The sequence below is a fragment of the Centropristis striata genome, chromosome 14, assembly GCF_030273125.1.
Source record: "Centropristis striata isolate RG_2023a ecotype Rhode Island chromosome 14, C.striata_1.0, whole genome shotgun sequence".
In the NCBI taxonomy this organism is placed as follows: domain Eukaryota; kingdom Metazoa; phylum Chordata; class Actinopteri; order Perciformes; family Serranidae; genus Centropristis; species Centropristis striata.
In genome coordinates this window covers 18,271,357-18,289,822 of record NC_081530.1, presented here as the reverse complement: position 1 = coordinate 18,289,822, position 18,466 = coordinate 18,271,357, and the positions used below count along the sequence as shown (strand labels likewise).

The 18,466-nt window shown below is 40.7% G+C and overlaps 1 protein-coding gene across 1 annotated transcript; it reads right to left on the bottom strand.

Annotated features, from left to right (window-relative positions):
• Positions 1–145: 145 nt before the first annotated feature.
• On the bottom strand, positions 146–16,985 carry eppk1 (epiplakin 1). Its single transcript, XM_059350759.1, has 3 exons — positions 16,871–16,985; positions 10,879–11,007; positions 146–10,369 (listed from the first exon to the last, which is right to left on the bottom strand). Exon 3 carries the CDS (start codon positions 10,353–10,355, stop codon positions 774–776), a length of 9,582 nt encoding a protein of 3,193 aa, XP_059206742.1. The 5' UTR covers positions 10,356–10,369; positions 10,879–11,007; positions 16,871–16,985; the 3' UTR covers positions 146–773.
• Between the last annotated feature and the right edge of the window lie 1,481 nt (positions 16,986–18,466).

Genomic DNA, 18,466 nt, shown 5'->3' with positions numbered 1-18,466 from the left:
CTTTTCAATTAGGAAATTATTTAACGGCATGTGCTGTACTGAAGTAAAGCCACAAAATATTAATAATAATTCTAAGTCTATAAGAAAAGCTCATCAATATCCAAAAATGTTAAGACCTCATAGACTATTTGAAACAAAGGCAAAATTTAATTTTTATATCTCGCTTGTTTATTGGGAAAACAATTTGAGCAAGAATGGTTTTACAGTAATACAAAAAAACAATAGGTGCATAACCAGCTACCAGGCTTGTCTAAATGTTATAAAACATATTTAAGTCCAGTCTTTTTAGGCAACATAGACTTGTGCTCTGCTGAACCAGTTTCATCTGTCGGAAAACAATCAAACCCACTGGTTCCACAAATAACATGAAACCGTAAGAATCACAAATCCAAAATGTTTTATACTGCAGTAACTGCCATATACGTCAGCAAACGATTAAGTAAAGAGACTGAAAGCAAAAAGACAGACTACATGTATATACTCCATTTCTTCAGTGTTCACTCATAAAATACCAGGTCTACATTCCACATGGTGATAAAAAAAATTGTAACCAAAGCCCTTTTTCTGTAATCCATTTCTAGCTCTATTGTCCACCAGTATTAAGCACAGTACAGTAAACATGTATTTTCCTTTCAGGTTTCTTTAAAAAAAACATGAAAACTTTTTTTATGGTGAGGACAGAAATAGTGCTCACTAATTTTTAGTAAACAGTAGGAAAACATGATAATGCAAGCAAAACACGAGTAAATGCTTGTAGGAAGCTTTTCTTTCGTTCACTTGTGCAAGGGGAGTAAACTGAGGCCTGTTTTGGGATCTGTGATGCACCTTTCAACCAGCTGAAGATATGTGAGGTTCTCTTTTGTGTTTGGATCAAAGAAGCCCTTGGTGTCGTCATCAGCATCAGACAGAATCTTGTTCATTTCTTCATCAAAGTAACCTCTTGTGTATGCCACCTCTACTGGCACTCTGTGGCTGTGGATTGGGTCAATTATGCCTCCGGTGGCAATTTGTGCTTCAAGGAGACGAATTCCATGATCTTTGACGATAAGATCTTTTTGCAAGACTTGGAACAAAGAAATCATGTTTCCAGTGTAGGGATCTTTGTATCCTGTAACAGCCCTTTCTGCTGCAAGCAGTTTACTTTTCCACTCACTGCCGACCAGACCTTCAGCCACAGCTTCCGCCACAGAAAGTTTTTTGTTGTTCACTGGGTCGATAACAAAGCCGGTGGCAGCCTGGGCCTCCAGGAGAACCAGAGAAGTACCAGGAGTCAGCAGGTTTTTCCTTTTGGCTTCATAGATACTGAGGGTTTCTTTGGTGGACTCCAAGTACACGCCTGCAATGCTGTTGGTTCCCTCAAGGTACTTGCGTACTGATTCCATTTCACTTACTTCTGTCACTGTGACTTTTCCAGATATAAGATCTTTGTAGAGGTCCTCAGTGATAATTTTTGATTCAATCATTTCAGTAGCAGTGACATCCTTTCTGATGCCATGGAAGTTTGTCTCTGTGGTTGTAGTTGTGGTGGTGGTAGTTGTGGTTGATGTTGTGCTGCTGTCCACTTTTCTCTCTGGTGGTTGACACATGACGAGTGATGATGATGACGATACTGACGAGGTAGTCATGGTCTTCTGCTGAATGATTGTCAGGATGATTTCCAAGAAGCGATCAATTGTGATTGATCCAGACTTGAACTGCTGCACAAGCTCCCTCCTCTTCTCCTCAGTGATGTACTTGGAGTAGAGCAACTCCCACAGAGACACTGTTGTTCCGTGGTATCTTCCTCCCGCTCTGGTTGTTGTTTTAGATTTCAGAAGGAGTTTTGTTGCCTCATCAACAAAGAAATAAAACTCTCCTTTCTTTGTAATCACCAGTAAGCTAAGGCCTGTGATGGGATCTGTGATACACCTCTCAACCAGCTGAAGATATGTGAGGTTCTCCTGTGTGTTGGGATCAAAGAAGCCCTTGGTGTCATCATCAGCGTCAGACAGAATCTTGTTCATTTCTTCATCAAAGTAACCTCTTGTGTATGCCACCTGTACTGGCACTCTGTGGCTGTGGACTGGGTCAATTATGCCTCCGGTGGCAATTTGTGCTTCAAGGAGACGAATTCCATGATCTTTGACGATAAGATCTTTTTGCAAGGCTTGGAACAAAGAAATCATGTTTCCAGTGTAGGGATCTTTGTATCCTGTAACAGCCCTTTCTGCTGCAAGCAGTTTACTTCTCCACTCACTGCCGACCAGACCTTCAGCCACAGCTTCCTCCACAGAAAGTTTCTTGTTGTTCACCGGGTCAATAACAAAGCCGGTGGCAGCCTGGGCCTCCAGGAGGACCAGAGAAGTACCAGGAGTCAGCAGGTTTTTGGCTTTGGCTTTGTAGATGCTGAGGGTCTCTTTGGTGGACTGCAAGTACACGCCTGCAATGCTGTTGGTTCCCTCAAGGTATTTGCGTACTGATTCCATTTCACTTACTTCTGTCACTGTGAGATTTCCAGCAGTTAGATCTTCGAAGAGGTCTTCATCGATAATTTTTGATTCAAGCAACTCCGTAGCAGTGACATCCTTTCTTATTCCGTGGAAGTTTTCAACTTCGGTTGTCTCTGTGACTGTAGTGGTAATGGAAGTTTTTGATGTGCTGCTGTCCACTTTTCTCTCTGGTGGTTGACACATGACGAGTGATGATGATGACGATATTGACGAGGTAGTCATGGTCTTCTGCTGAATGATTGTCAGGATGATTTCCAAGAAGCGATCAATTGTGATTGATCCAGACTTGAACTGCTGCACAAGCTCCCTCCTCTTCTCCTCAGTGATGTACTTGGAGTAGAGCAACTCCCACAGAGACACTGTTGTTTCGTGGTATCTTCCTCCGGCTCTGGTTGTTGTTTTAGATTTCAGAAGGAGTTTTGTTGCCTCATCAACAAAGAAATAAAACTCTCCTTTCTTTGTAATCACCAGTAAGCTAAGGCCTGTGATGGGATCTGTGATACACCTCTCAACCAGCTGAAGATATGTGAGGTTCTCCTGTGTGTTGGGATCAAAGAAGCCCTTGGTGTCGTCATCAGCGTCAGACAGAATCTTGTTCATTTCTTCATCAAAGTAACCTCTTGTGTATGCCACCTGTACTGGCACTCTGTGGCTGTGGACTGGGTCAATTATGCCTCCGGTGGCAATTTGTGCTTCAAGGAGACGAATTCCATGATCTTTGACGATAAGATCTTTTTGCAAGGCTTGGAACAAAGAAATCATGTTTCCAGTGTAGGGATCTTTGTATCCTGTAACAGCCCTTTCTGCTGCAAGCAGTTTACTTCTCCACTCACTGCCGACCAGACCTTCAGCCACAGCTTCCTCCACAGAAAGTTTCTTGTTGTTCACCGGGTCAATAACAAAGCCGGTGGCAGCCTGGGCCTCCAGGAGGACCAGAGAAGTACCAGGAGTCAGCAGGTTTTTGGCTTTGGCTTTGTAGATGCTGAGGGTCTCTTTGGTGGACTGCAAGTACACGCCTGCAATGCTGTTGGTTCCCTCAAGGTACTTGCGTACTGATTCCATTTCACTTACTTCTGTCACTGTGAGATTTCCAGCAGTTAGATCTTCGAAGAGGTCTTCATCGATAATTTTTGATTCAAGCAACTCCGTAGCAGTGACATCCTTTCTTATTCCGTGGAAGTTTTCAACTTCGGTTGTCTCTGTGACTGTAGTGGTAATGGAAGTTTTTGATGTGCTGCTGTCCACTTTTCTCTCTGGTGGTTGACACATGACGAGTGATGATGATGACGATATTGACGAGGTAGTCATGGTCTTCTGCTGAATGATTGTCAGGATGATTTCCAAGAAGCGATCAATTGTGATTGATCCAGACTTGAACTGCTGCACAAGCTCCCTCCTCTTCTCCTCAGTGATGTACTTGGAGTAGAGCAACTCCCACAGAGACACTGTTGTTTCGTGGTATCTTCCTCCCGCTCTGGTTGTTGTTTTAGATTTCAGAAGGAGTTTTGTTGCCTCATCAACAAAGAAATAAAACTCTCCTTTCTTTGTAATCACCAGTAAGCTAAGGCCTGTGATGGGATCTGTGATACACCTCTCAACCAGCTGAAGATATGTGAGGTTCTCCTGTGTGTTGGGATCAAAGAAGCCCTTGGTGTCGTCATCAGCGTCAGACAGAATCTTGTTCATTTCTTCATCAAAGTAACCTCTTGTGTATGCCACCTGTACTGGCACTCTGTGGCTGTGGACTGGGTCAATTATGCCTCCGGTGGCAATTTGTGCTTCAAGGAGACGAATTCCATGATCTTTGACGATAAGATCTTTTTGCAAGGCTTGGAACAAAGAAATTATGTTTCCAGTGTAGGGATCTTTGTATCCTGTAACAGCCCTTTCTGCTGCAAGCAGTTTACTTCTCCACTCACTGCCGACCAGACCTTCAGCCACAGCTTCCTCCACAGAAAGTTTCTTGTTGTTCACCGGGTCAATAACAAAGCCGGTGGCAGCCTGTGCCTCCAGGAGGACCAGAGAAGTACCAGGAGTCAGCAGGTTTTTGGCTTTGGCTTTGTAGATGCTGAGGGTCTCTTTGGTGGACTGCAAATACACGCCTGCAATGCTGTTGGTTCCCTCAAGGTACTTGCGTACTGATTCCATTTCACTTACTTCTGTCACTGTGAGATTTCCAGCAGTTAGATCTTCAAAGAGGTCTTCATCGATAATTTTTGATTCAAGCAACTCCGTAGCAGTGACATCCTTTCTTATTCCGTGGAAGTTTTCAACTTCGGTTGTCTCTGTGATTGTAGTTGTGGTTGTGGTGGTTGTTGTTGTTGTGTTGCTGTCCACTTTTCTTTCTGGTGGTTGGCACATTACGAGTGATGACGATTCGGTTGTTTCGGTCTGCTGATCAATGCTTGTCAAGATCATCTCCAAGAAGCATTCAATAGTAATTGATCCAGACTTGAACTGCTGCACAAGCTCCCTCCTTGTCTCCTCAGTGATGTACTTGGAGTAGAGGAGCTCCCACAGAGACACATTTGTTCCTTGGTATTTTCCTCCTGCTTTGGTTGTTGTTGTTGATTTCAGAATGAGTTTTGTTGCCTCATCAACAAAGAAATAAAACTCTCCTTTCTTTACAATGGGCAGTAAGATAAGGCCTGTTATTGGGTCTGTTACACACCTCTCAATCAGCTGGAGGTAGGTAAGGTTATCTTGAGTGTTTGGGTCAAAGAAGCCCTTGGTGTCATCATCAGCGTCAGACAGAATCTCATTCATTTCTTTATCAAAGTAACCTCTTTGGTATGCCACCTGTACCGGCACTCGATGGCTGTGGACTGGGTCAATAACGCCTCCAGTGGCAATTTGCGCTTCAAGGAGACGAATTCCATGATCTTTGACAATAAGATCTTTTTGCAAGGCTTGGAACAAAGAAATTGTGTCTCCCGTGTAGGGATCTTTGTATCCCGTAACTGCTCGTTCTGCTGAAAGCAGTTTTCTCTTCCACTCACTTCCAACCACTCCTTGAGCCACAGCATCTTCTACGGAAAGTTTCTTGTTGTTCACTGGGTCGATGACAAACCCAGTGGCAGCCTGGGCCTCCAGAAGAATCAGAGAAGTACCAGGGGTCAGTAGCCCTTTGGATTTGGCTTGGTAGATGCTCATAACCTTCTTTGTAGCTTCAACTCTCACCCCTGCTATGCAGTTTGTAGCTCCAAGGTACTTCTGAATGGATTCCATTTTGCTGATTTTCTCTTCAGTTACTTCCCCTTGTATAATCTGTGTGAAAAGCTCCTTTGAGATGATCTTTGACTCATACAGCTCACTGGCTGAGACCTGCTTTCTTAGGCCTTTGAATTTTCTTTCTTTGGAGGATACCTCAGTCACGATAACAGTGAGTATTTCAATGATCTCCTCTATTTTCATGGTTCTGGTCTTGTATTGTTGTATGAGCTGCTCCCTTTTTTTCTCTGATATGTATTCAGAGAGCAGCACATCCCACAATGTCACCTCTTTGTCTTTGAATTTTCCTGCATCAATGGTGACAGTTTTGTTTTTGAATGCAAGCTCTATTTGCTCATCTGTGTGGAATTTATGGGATTCCTCTTGATGCAGGGGTAGAAGAAGTAGCCCAGTTTCAGGATCCTTCTCACATCGCTTTATCAGCTGAAGGTAAGAGAGGTTTTCTTTGGTGTTTGGGTCAAAGTAGCCCTTTGTGTCATCAGTGGGGTTCAACAAAAGTTTGCTCATTTCTTCATCCAGATATCCCTTTTTAACAGCAACATGAACCGGTATCCTGTGACTTTGATTTGGGTCAATGATTCCTCCAGTTGCCATCTGTGCATCAAGGAGACGGATGCCATGACTTCTCTTGATCAGCTCTTCATCCATTGCTTCAAACAGCGATATTGTTGTATCTGTGTATGGATCTTTGTAGCCAGTGACTGCCCTTTCAGCTGAGAGAAGTTCCTCATGTATATCTAGTCCGATAACGTTCTCTTTTGCCGCCTCGTCAACACAATAGAACTTGTTTTTGAGAGGATCAATGACCCATCCTGTTGCAGCCTGTGCTTCAAGCAGTACGAGTGCAAAACCAGGTGTCAACAGATCTTCCGTTCTTGCTTCATATATGCTCTTTACTTTCTGAGATGGATACACCTTAATTCCAGCAATGCTTCCTGTGCCCTTAAAGTATCCTCTCACAGTTTCCCGTTGGATCACTGCTTCAAGAGTGAGTTTTCCTTCTCTCACCTGTTTGAAAGTATCTGCATCGATGATATCAGAATCCAGTAGTTGTTGTGCAGAGACGGTTTTTCTCAGGCCCATTATCATTTTGGGAGTGTCATGCTCCAGTTTTTCAATGGTGGTAGTCACTATTGTGATGATGGTTTCTGTGGTTATCTTCCTTGTTCTATATTTCTCCAAAAATTCAAGTTGCTGATCCTCAGTGAAGTAACGGGAGTGGATCAAGTCCCATAGAGAAACAGATGTTCCTGAGAAGTGTCCAACCGATACGTTCACAGCTGTCTTTTCAAACTCTTGCTTTATTTCTGCGTTGGTGTACAGTTTTGCCTTTGCTTCCGTAGCTTTTGGTTTGTCGTCCAGTGGCAGGAGAAACAATCCTGTTTCTTTATCTTTCACACATCTCTCCAACATCTGCATGTATGTCAGATTTTCTCGTGTCTTTGGGTCAAAAAAGCCCTTTGTGTCATCAGTTGGGTCTGATAGGATCTGATTAAGTTCTTCATCAAAATATCCTTTCCTGTATGCAACCTCAAGGGGTAAGTGAAGACACTTCAAAGGATCAATGATGCCCCCTGTGGCGATCTGGGCCTCAAGTAAACGGATGCCATGTGCCTTGACAATTAGATCCTTTTGCAAGGCTTGGAAAAGTGAGATCTTGTGACCAGTGTATGGATCTTTGTAACCAGTGACAGCCCTTTCTGCAGACAGAAGCTTTTCATGCATCTGTGGACCAATGACCTTCTCTCTGAGAGCTTCTTTCACTGTCAGTTTTTTGTTTTTCAGGGGATCAACAATAAACCCTGTGGCTGCTTGTGCTTCAAGAAGGCAAAGGGCAGTGCCAGGTGTGAGAATCCCAACTCTTTGTGCTTCATAGATGCTCATCTTCTGATTGGAGGGTTGTAGTATCACCCCAGCCACACAACTTTTCCCTTGTAGGTAGTCCCTCACACTGTCCATTTCCATCACATCAGTGCTGGTTACCGCTCCCTCGAGCAAATTGTTGTATGTTATTTCATCCAGAATTTCAAGCTCCAAAAGATCCACAACTGAGACCTCTCCTCTGAGACTTTCGAAGTTCAGCCCTGCTTGCCGTTTGATCTCCTTACTCTCAATAATCTCCAAAATGGTGACAATGAGTTGCTCAATCGTGATTTTCCTTGACTTGAAGAGCTTGAAAAACTCCTGTCTTTTGTCCTCAGTCACATACTCCGAATTGATAAGTTCCCACAGTGTTGTGTACTTGCCTTTGAACCTGCCATACTTTACAGTGACTGTTGTTGTTTTGAATATTTCCCGCATATTATCATCTATGTTAATTTTGTTACTCTTGCCTTTGAGTGGCAAGAGAACCAGGCCTGTACTGGGATCTTTGACACATCTGGCCACGAGCTGCAAGTATGTCAGGTTCTCAAGGGTGTTGGGATCAAAGAAGCCTTTGGTGTCATCACTTGGATCACTTAGGATCTCATTCATTTCCTCATTAAAGTATCCCCTATCATAGGCCACATGGACAGGGATGCGGACACTGTTCACTGGGTCAATGATCCCTCCAGTGGCAATTTGTGCCTCCAGGAGTCTAATTCCATGGTCTTTTAGGATGAGATCATTTTGCATGGCTTGGAACAAAGAGATTATTTTGCCATCGTATGGATTTCTGTACCCAGTGACTGCTTTCTCTGCTGAGCGCAGCTTTTGACAGATATCAGGCCCCACTATCTTTGCTTTGACAGCATCATCCACTGAAAACTTCCTGTTTCCAATGGGGTCAATTATGAACCCTGTTGCTGCCTGTGCCTCCAGTAGAATCAGAGCAGTTCCTGGCATCAGCTTTCCCTTTTGTCTGGCTTGGTAGATGGTCATGATTCGAGAATCAGGAAGCAGAACGCCTGCGATGCTGTCTTTCCCCTTCAGGAACACTTTCACATGTTCATCTTCTATCACTTCCTTCACTGACACTTTTCCCTTTTTCAGATCCTCCAGGGTGTCTTTGCTGATGATATCTGCTTCCTCAAGCTGTGTCGCTGTGACAGTTTCTCTAATGCCTTTGAAGATGACATTGGTTGTTTTCACAGACTTTTCAATGACTTCCAGAACTGTGGTGATGATCGTCTTAATGTTGAGCTTCCCCTCTCTGTACTTTTGAAAGATGTCTCGCCTCTGCTGTTCATTGAAGTAGTCTGACATCAGGAGTTCCCACAGAGACACCGTCATCCCCATGTACTTCCCACATGTCACATTCACACTCTTGTTTTTAAAGGCCATTTTAGTTTGGTAGTCAATGAAGTTGAAATTCAGCTTGTCTGACTCTTCAAGGAGAGGGAGCAGACACAGTCCAGTGATTGGGTCAATGACACACCTTTCCATCAGTTGAAGGTAAGTTAGATTATCTTCAGTGTTTGGGTCGAAAAACCCTTTTGTGTCATCCCCAGAATCCTCTAGTAGGGCATTCATTTCCTCATCAAAATAGCCTCTCTTGAAGGCCACTTCTGTTGGCAGTCTGTGACTGTTGATGGGGTCTATTATTCCACCTGTGGCGATTTGCGCCTCAAGTAAGCGTATCCCGTGTTCCTTGACAACGAGGTCTTTGGACACGGCTTGAAACAGGGATATAGTTTCACCTGAGTATGGGTCTTTGTATCCAGTTACTGCTCGTTCAGCGGAACGCAGCTTTGCGTGATATTCTGGGCCAACAAGTTTACTTTTGATGGCCTCATCCACAGTGAGCTTTTTGTTTTCAACAGGATCAATCATGAATCCAGTCGCTGCTTGGGCTTCCAGTAGAACCAGTGCTGTTCCAGGCATCAATACGCCTTTTTTCATGGCTTGATAAATGCTCATTCTCTGGTTGGATGAGAATATGGCTATGCCTGCAATGCTGCCTTTGCCCTGTAGGAATTCTTTCACAGTTTCCATCAACATCACATCCTGTGTTGTGGTCTTTCCTTTCTTTAGGTCATCAAATGTTTCTTTGTCAATGATCTTTGATTCAAGGAGTTCAGTGGAGGAAATGCCTCTTCGCAGGCCTCTGAAGGTGATGCAGACAGGAAGGAGCAGCAGGCCAGTGTCGGGCTCGATGGTGCATTTCTCCAGCAGGTTTCGGTAGTTAACGTTATCTTGCAGGTTTGGATTGTAGAACACTTTGAGCTCTGACATCTTGTTTTTGAGCAAATCTTTTTCATAGTAGCCCTTTTGAATTGCCAATTCAACTGTGATGTTCTTCTTCTCAACAGGATCAAACAGGCCTTTTGTGGCGACCTGTGCCTCCAGGAGCCTCAAGCCATAATCTCTTGGGACTAAATCTTTTTGCATAGCTTGGAACACAGATATAATTTCACTGGTGTAGGGGTCTACATAGCCACTGATAGCTTTTTCTGCCATGAGGAGTTTCTCTTTCATCTCCGGTCCAACTGTTCCCTCCTTAACAGCATCTGCAACAGGAAGTATCCGATTGTTTATTGGGTCTACAATGCCCACTGTAGCCGCTTGTGCTTCGAGCAGGGCTAACGCGGTTCCTGGCTTGAGCAGACGTTTCTTCATGGCCTGATATATGGTTATCTTCTCCTTTGTTTTCTCCAGGAATATGCCAGCCACAGGTCCATGGACCTCTTGGTGGCCATTTTGCTTGGAGTCCATCTTGGCCGAAAAAGCTGTGTAACACAGAAAAAGTTGCTTAAATTGGTTAAATTTTTGTACTCTTTTTCTTTTCAATTAAGGACTACTTGTAAACCTTGGTTACACTGCGGTGCTGATTACTATTCCCCTTTATGGCTGCATACATAAGTAAACAACAAATGCAAAGCTTGTGTTTTTTGCTACAATTGTCTATAATTCAAGGCCAATGTAGTGTACCTAAATACCTGTAAACCCCGACTTAGTGAAGGGGAGACAGCAATATGCTACATTTTTACACAAGTCATAAAAATGGATTGGATTTGGAAATTTGGGAATACTTTTTTTTTCCAGGGGATTTAGAAGTACTTCAATCAACTCTCTTAGAAGGTAAGTGTCACATCCAACTTTACTCTGATCTGCTCAAATATTAGTAGCTAGAAAAAAGTTAATGATGTCAATGATAACTGAGGGTAGTGATGGTTTATTATGAACTTGAATAGCACCCATAAAATATGTTTTACAATATATGGTCTGTGCTCCAAACCTTTAAATTTCCTTATGACGGTGGGCTCGTCAGGTCACTGGATGCTCCGGTTCGTTCCAAATCCCAAGATAAAGATCAAAGGTAAACAGGCTTTTTTGGTCCGAGCCGTCTTGCTTTGATACTCCGTCCCTGTAGAGATAAGGCAAGTAAAAAGTGTTTCCTCAAATCTCTTTCTTACGAACATGTTTATGATTATATCTTGTGGTTATGTTATGATACATTTTCTTTTCTTGTTATCATGACCTCTTTATTTATTACACCTGTAGATTTGCCAAGTTTATGTACTTGTTTTAAAGCGACACCATAAAATCCAGTCGATACACCAGATATCAAATCAGATAAAAGAAGATTGCAAGATTATAATATCGGCTCTGTATACTGTACGCTCAATCTAATACAAATGCTCTTTTGCCATAAACGTTAATTAACTAGTTAACTAACAAAAAAGAGAATTAAATGTTTCTGTGGCAGTAGTATTTATAGTTTGACAGTACAGAATCTGTTTTGTTTAGATAAACAATTTATTGTATGTAGGACATTTGAAAAAAAGTATTTAGTTTAAAACATTGTGAAATGTCTTTATTCATTTTAAAATGCAGTAAAATTAGGTCTAATTATTTAGCACCTCACTGTAACTGTAACTACATTTTAATTGAGACCTTTATTTTTCATAGCCTACAGAATTTAAGCACCATATTGCAAACATTTTAATGAGTTCTTGAGTACATGGTGCACAGGACATTTTTTTTACTTGGGGTTCATTTTTCCTTGTCATTTAATCATGTCACAGATTCACCGATTAGAAATGAACTTTCTGCCAGTTCACTCATGTTTCACAAGCTTCATGTGTTTGCTTTGGCTTGGCATGATGTAATTCATTGAAACTGGAACAGCCTGATGCCTTGTGTTGTAACAACAGGCATGAAAATACTTGGCACACAATCACTCTACAGTTCTTAACCCTTTGAACCTCGTCGTAACAATTCTTTTTTAGCCTCCTTTTTAACTTTGTTTTTGGTCTCCACCACCTTCTGAGGAAAATATCTTGTTCTTTAGCGGCTAAATGTTCCACTATGTTCACCAGCTACTTGTGACTGTGTCTGTCTGCTGTTTTTAGTGCTGGGCAGGTAGTGTAAACTGGGTTCTTTTGTGATGAAAGTGAGAGAAACAGTGAGCTGAAAGATGCACAAATGCTCCTTAACACTGAGGTGAACTGCAGATTTGGGGGATAATTTTTAATGGCTTTGTTCAGTAAAAGTAGCAAAGTATTGTAAACATTTGAGACATAAGACATGCTGCTGACATTAAAGTCAGTAAATACATACATGATCGATAACCAGTAATTTCACATATTGTATTTTAAATAGTTCATAATTACATTTTCTGAGGACATAGCAAAACTTTACAACCATATGTTGCCTTTTAAAGAGCATTTTGCAGAAGAATTCAAATTAAAGACTTGTTTGACTCACTGTCAAATCAGACATGTCAATATACGACCCTGAATCCAAAAAAGTTGGGGTGCTGTGTAAAATGCAAATAAAACCAGAATGCATCAAATTCACAATATAGAGTGTATACAAAAATAGATATACCATCTTTATACAGTCTTCAATTGTATTTATGTCACATTGGATTAACAAATTAATGCATTTTGTTTTATTTACGATTTAGACAGCGTCACACCTTTTTTAGAATTGGGCTTGTATGAAATACTGAACTCCATTGATGAGCCAACACCACCTACTGTATCGGCCTGTGCATTATCTTGTTAAGTCAATGAAAGCGATTTGGCTTCGTTTTAGCGGTTGATTATAATTTAATTATCTTAGTAATACAAAATAATATATATAGCCCTATTGGCTAATAGTTTATCAGCATGGATATGTATTGTGCATCACCAGTAAATACACCAGTGAAGTTTAAACTCAATACAATTCTGGTATACTACAAAACATGGCAGCATCTTTTTGTATTGTATAAGATTTTCTGTTCTGGGTCCTATGAAAAAAACCTCTCCATGACATTCAAGTTCCAACAGTTCCAGTATTGTTAAATTAGCCCATACACATAAGTGGTAAGTAGAGAACTATTTCTATAAACCAGCGCCTTTTTCCACTCCTTGTGTTGAGAGGTTAATGGCTGTGTTTTATATGGTCCATGATGTCATTGCCTCGGGTAGGAGTGAATATTTAATTCTCAGGGAAAAATAAAGAAAGAAAAGAACAGGGTGTGGATTGGAACTCTGCCATGAAGTTCACAAACCTGCACCCTGTTCTAATGCACAAGTGAGAGGGCAAATCTGCACAAGGCTCCATTCTTTACATCATTACTTCCATATGTAACTTACTGTGGGAATTCTGTCAGAAAATCTGCTAAATTAGCTGCATGACGTGGAAACCACCAGCTGTCATTCAAGCATTTTTGCACAATAGTTTGTGAGCAGCTTTAAGGTAAAAATAGTGGCTCTGTTGTCATTTCTAATCTCCGTGGACTAAAGGTGTGTACTGTTTCTCACTACATGCAACACCTGTAAGGTCACTATGATAGAACAAACGTCTGCTCGTATGAAACAGACTGAAGTATTTGTACAGCAGCAACAGCAGTCATGCGGTGCTTCAGTATCTTTGCATCTTTGCCCACTTTGTAAATGTTTGAATGTTTTCAAAGTCGTTGAACATTTACTTTACATTTATTACAGCATGAGTGAGTTTGCTTATCATATCGTAAAAGACAAATGCATCACCTGCATGAAGCTCGAGGGTGTTAACATACTGTAGCTTCTTTGTTTACTCTTCACAGTCTGCTTAGAAAGTCAAATTATCCAAAGTAGAGTGTCAGTTAAGCACCCTTAAGTTAGCACTTTATTTTAAATTAACTGCTGATGTTTTATATTGGAAGAAAAGAGGCTTTATGTACAGTTGATGCACTTTTTTTTAGTACCTACAGTAGTCATACACTAAGTGGCCACTTTATTAGGTACACCTGTAAAATCTGATGTTCCATTAAGACACCTCATAATATTCTACTTTTCAATGTGTAAATTCAGTTATATATTTATTAAGCTGTCCTCATGAACTAAATAAAGCACTGGAATTCGTAGCTATGTAACAGACTTTGGTGTCAGCGAGGAACTCTTGCTTTTTCAATCACAAGACCGGTGTCTGTGTCAGGTTGTTGGAAGTTACCAGGATGTCTGTCAGTAGAGTTTTTAAAGCCTAACCTTGTTCTTTATTTCTGACCTTATGATTATGGTTTTGGTGCCTGACCTTAAGGAAGTTGTCTTGTGTTTACCAGCATTAACATCATGTTAAAAACCACGATGGTGACCCAACAACAGCGGTCACATGCTGAAAACTCATCACATGTCACGATTAGCAGGATATCACAAGAATCACACTGCAAATGTTTTTGTAGAAAATCATGAAAAACCCCTTCATGAGAATATGTCGGTTTTAACATCAAGGTCATAGTTAGGTGGTGTTGTACTGATGTACTGAAATGCATCTCCATATTGAAACATTGGAGGGAGGGGCAGAATATATATATATATATATATATAAGAAACACCTCTAAATAGAGCGCACTTCTGTTACTACAACACCACAGAACTACAACATGTTATTTAATTAGTACCTCTGTAACAGTGTCAACAAGAGCTGATAATTATAGGTGTCATACAAGTCGACTTTATAGCACGCAGCTGTGTTAAGAATTGTAGATACACCTCATTAAATGTTTGGAATCCATTACTAATGAAATTGTAATTATTGCTGCAGCTAACAATTAATCTGCCGTTCATGTCCTCATTAATTGTTTGGTCTGTAAAATAGTAGAAAAGTGTCAATCATGATTGTCTTAGAGCCGGAAGCGAAGTCTCCAGGTATCTTTTGGTATTTTCTATTTTTTAAGGTGTCAACTAATTTCCCGTTGATCACAAATAATCAACAAATTGTTACCGCTTTAATTCTAGTGACACAAATATTACTTTAACAGGATATAAGGCACCTAAATGCTGTTTTTTCTTTAATTCTTTCAGCCTACAAAGTACATCTGCTGGCTTTTGACCTTGATTATACGTTTCATGACATACATCACTTATTTATATACATTATATAACAGCAGTTTAATAAGGAACAGCCCTGAGGGTTTTGTGTTTATTATAATGTAGAACTGATTGACTGACATTGATTTACTGAAAAAAGTGAAACTTTCCTCACATAATGTATATTGACTCTGACGTTGCAGTACGCCCACCTGTCTGAAAGAGTTACAGTACGTGGCTTTTAAATGCAGCTTCCACTTAGCCAAGAATCTGTCTGCATGACAAATGAAGTGGTTACATTTAAATGTTTGACAACCCAGTGAACCTGCCTTGAAGACAAAGAAGTTCTAGGCCAGGGGATTTCAACATCTTTTCATGCAAATTATTACATAAATGATTAGATTATTTAATCCCATACACACTCAAAAGTTGAGCCAAGATATCAGAGCTATGCTGACTACCAAAAGGTGGGAAGTTATTAAAAATGTCAATGAAACAACTTGCTCATCCTTTGTGACATAATTATTTGAAAACAGCACAAAGACAGTATATTCCAGGGGTCAACAACCTTTACTATCAATAGGGCCATTTTTGCCCCCAATCAAAAAAAAATATAGATTCTTGAGCCACAAAACATTTGAGTCGAATAAAGAAGAAATCACAGCCTGTTAGGTATAAATTAGCCGATCAATAATACTAATAGGTCTAATTCAATGCAGACATAGATCAAATTGAATGCAGAATGCAGTGAGAAGTGCAAATGAGAGGCAGGGCAGTGAAGAAATGTATCAGGAGATTTGTAATTCATACCCAGCGATGGAAACTCATAAAGGAAAGTAGTAGTATTGAAGTTCAGCAGTATTAGATAAGATAAGACACAGACGTACATAGAAGATGCGCATTTTAGTTGACTAAAATGTCCAAAATTAGTATGTAAGCTATACATTTTCACAATAAATATTGCAAAAATCACAAGGCCTGCATAAAGATTAAAATATTAAAAAAGTACAACCAGGGAGCCACTGAAAAGGGATTAAAGAGCTGCAGGAAAATTTTATGTTCAAACTGTTAAACTTTTATTTTTGAAAAAACACTGAATTCTAAATTAATTGATGCACTTTGCACATCATCCCAACTTTTTTGGAGTCTGGGTTGTACATTAAAAAATTCTAACCTTCATTTATTAGCTTCTGGCTCTGGGAATATGGGAAAAAATCTTATGTTCCCAAACCTATTGTATCTCTGAAGTATCTATATACTATATAATATATTTGATATTTTCTTACTTCAATTTCCATTCAATCTAAACTGTTCGGAGCCATCCTGGGGATATCTGCCTTTGTTTCAGACCAATATTAAATTAAAAACACTACACTGAAAACTCCCTATTTGTTCTCACCTTTGGTTTACAATACACCTTACATGGCCTGTTGCTTCATGTCTACGACCCTCTTTATCACTGAATTCCTGACACCATCTCCGCAATAAAAGGAAAACAGGAATAAATGAGGTAACGGAGTATCTTTTGTTACATAACAGTTTCTGTACCTCTGGAAAACAAAGCTTTATAATTACGTGTCAACAGCCCTGAGGGTGATGTAGAGACAGTGTTCAGACTTGTGAAAAGCTTTAACAGTGACATGCAGGATAACTTTGTGGGTAAATCTTTGTTTTAATAAGTGCGGTCTGACACAATCAGTGAGGAATGTTTGCTTTCCCTTTTTATCAGAAGGGTGTTGGCTGACAGTGCAGACAGTGAGTTTTTTTCTTCACTTTGAGCCATTTCAACACTATCTGCTCCCACTACAAAGCTGCAGTTTAAATGTGGGTTTACTTTCACTGACAGAATGAGCTTTTCCCTGACAAGACTGATCCAAGAAGACATAAACATATAAGTACATTATGGGATATTTAATCAGCAATCTTCAAAGAGAAATCTGCTCTTACCTGATGTTTGTAGGAAGTTTCACCCTGGTTAGAAGTTGGTTTCAGTGGGTGCGAGAGACATTGGGATCTTGAGGTGCTCCCAACATCTCAGAGGTAGAGCTCAGTGCTCACTGGGTAAATATACAGCAGGTCCAGCTGTTTAGTCCCTCCCCTTTCTGAGGAACAGCCTCCTCTCTGCTGTGAGGGAGTAACGGCAGGAGAAGTCTGTGCAGCTTTGCACTCAGGATGCCGCGAATTCCTGCAGGCTTCCTCAGAACATGTCCATTGTGCTCTTAAACAATAACACACAGCAAATTGATCCTCTCTTACTGTACTGTAGGTGAGCAGATCAACCAAATATTGTGTTATAACTTGCTTAAAAGATTAGTGTTAATGATTTTTCTGGTCAAACAGAAGGGTCTCAAGCCCCCTTTGTCTTCTGTTGATGTACAGTAAATTATTATTTTTTTTAAGTGAGCAGCTTATCTTCCTTATCTAACCAGCCAGCCTGAGACAAGCAGAGCCGGAAGCCCTCATTACAGAGAGCTTTGTCTTTGTGTGTGAACTTCCCTCAGGTTTGGCAGGTTTTCAACTGCGAATAGCCGAAACTTGACAGGTTGGGGGGGGGGGAGGCCCACAATCCTCATTAAAAAATCCATTGCGTCATGAAATCACCTGTGTAACAAACATCTGTTATTAGTGGCACGAACCAGGTGCAGAGGCAGCAGTCACATTCTAGTGACGACACTTTAATGTCTTACACTGTTCCATGACTAATGTGCAGGTGGAAACATTTTGTCCAGGTGAAGATTACAACAGAGGCAATCTATCGTGAGAACGATCCAATTGAGTGGCTCAAAAGAAAATAAGTCATTAAAAAGCATTTTCTGCAGGTTGTGCTCCAAATGTGTTCTTTGTGTTTCTCATTAACTGATACAAATACCTTAAAGTGACACTGATACCAGTAGAGCTTCATTTGAAGACTTTTTGTCATGTGAATGGAAAAGTACAAGTGCAGAATGTCACCAGGGCCACAGGTGTGTGTTAAGAGTTTTTGATGGCATTTTGGCACGTAGAACTGCAAACTCAAACATGCTCAGCCGTCTGACACCACCGACTGTGTGGGTTGCTGCAGTAGCGGGCCAATCACACGTCACACACGAAAAATGCTTCCAGTTATTGGCTGCAAGCAATCAAATGCAGGTATTGTCTCACTGGAGGAGTTTGGATACTACCTGGTAAAATATTGTGATAACCTTTGGTAACACTTTATTTGAAGGGGTTTGCATAAGACTGACATAACATCTGTCATTAAGATAAAGGAGGCTTTATGCATGCTTACGATGATGTCATTAAGTGTCATTCAGTCAGTTATGTCACCTTTAATGCAAAGTTGACATTGTTTGTGATGTCTTTGACAAGAACACAGGATTACTTCCTCAAACAGAGGCCCCAACATATTCATGTACATGTTCATTTAGTACTTTTATTCTGTTTTTTTTATTTGTCTGTACCTTGAGCTGCTGTGACAACTAAATTTCCCAACTGCGGGATAAATAAAGTCAGATCTTATCTTATCTTATATTATCTTATCTTATCGTATCTTGTTTGGAGGAG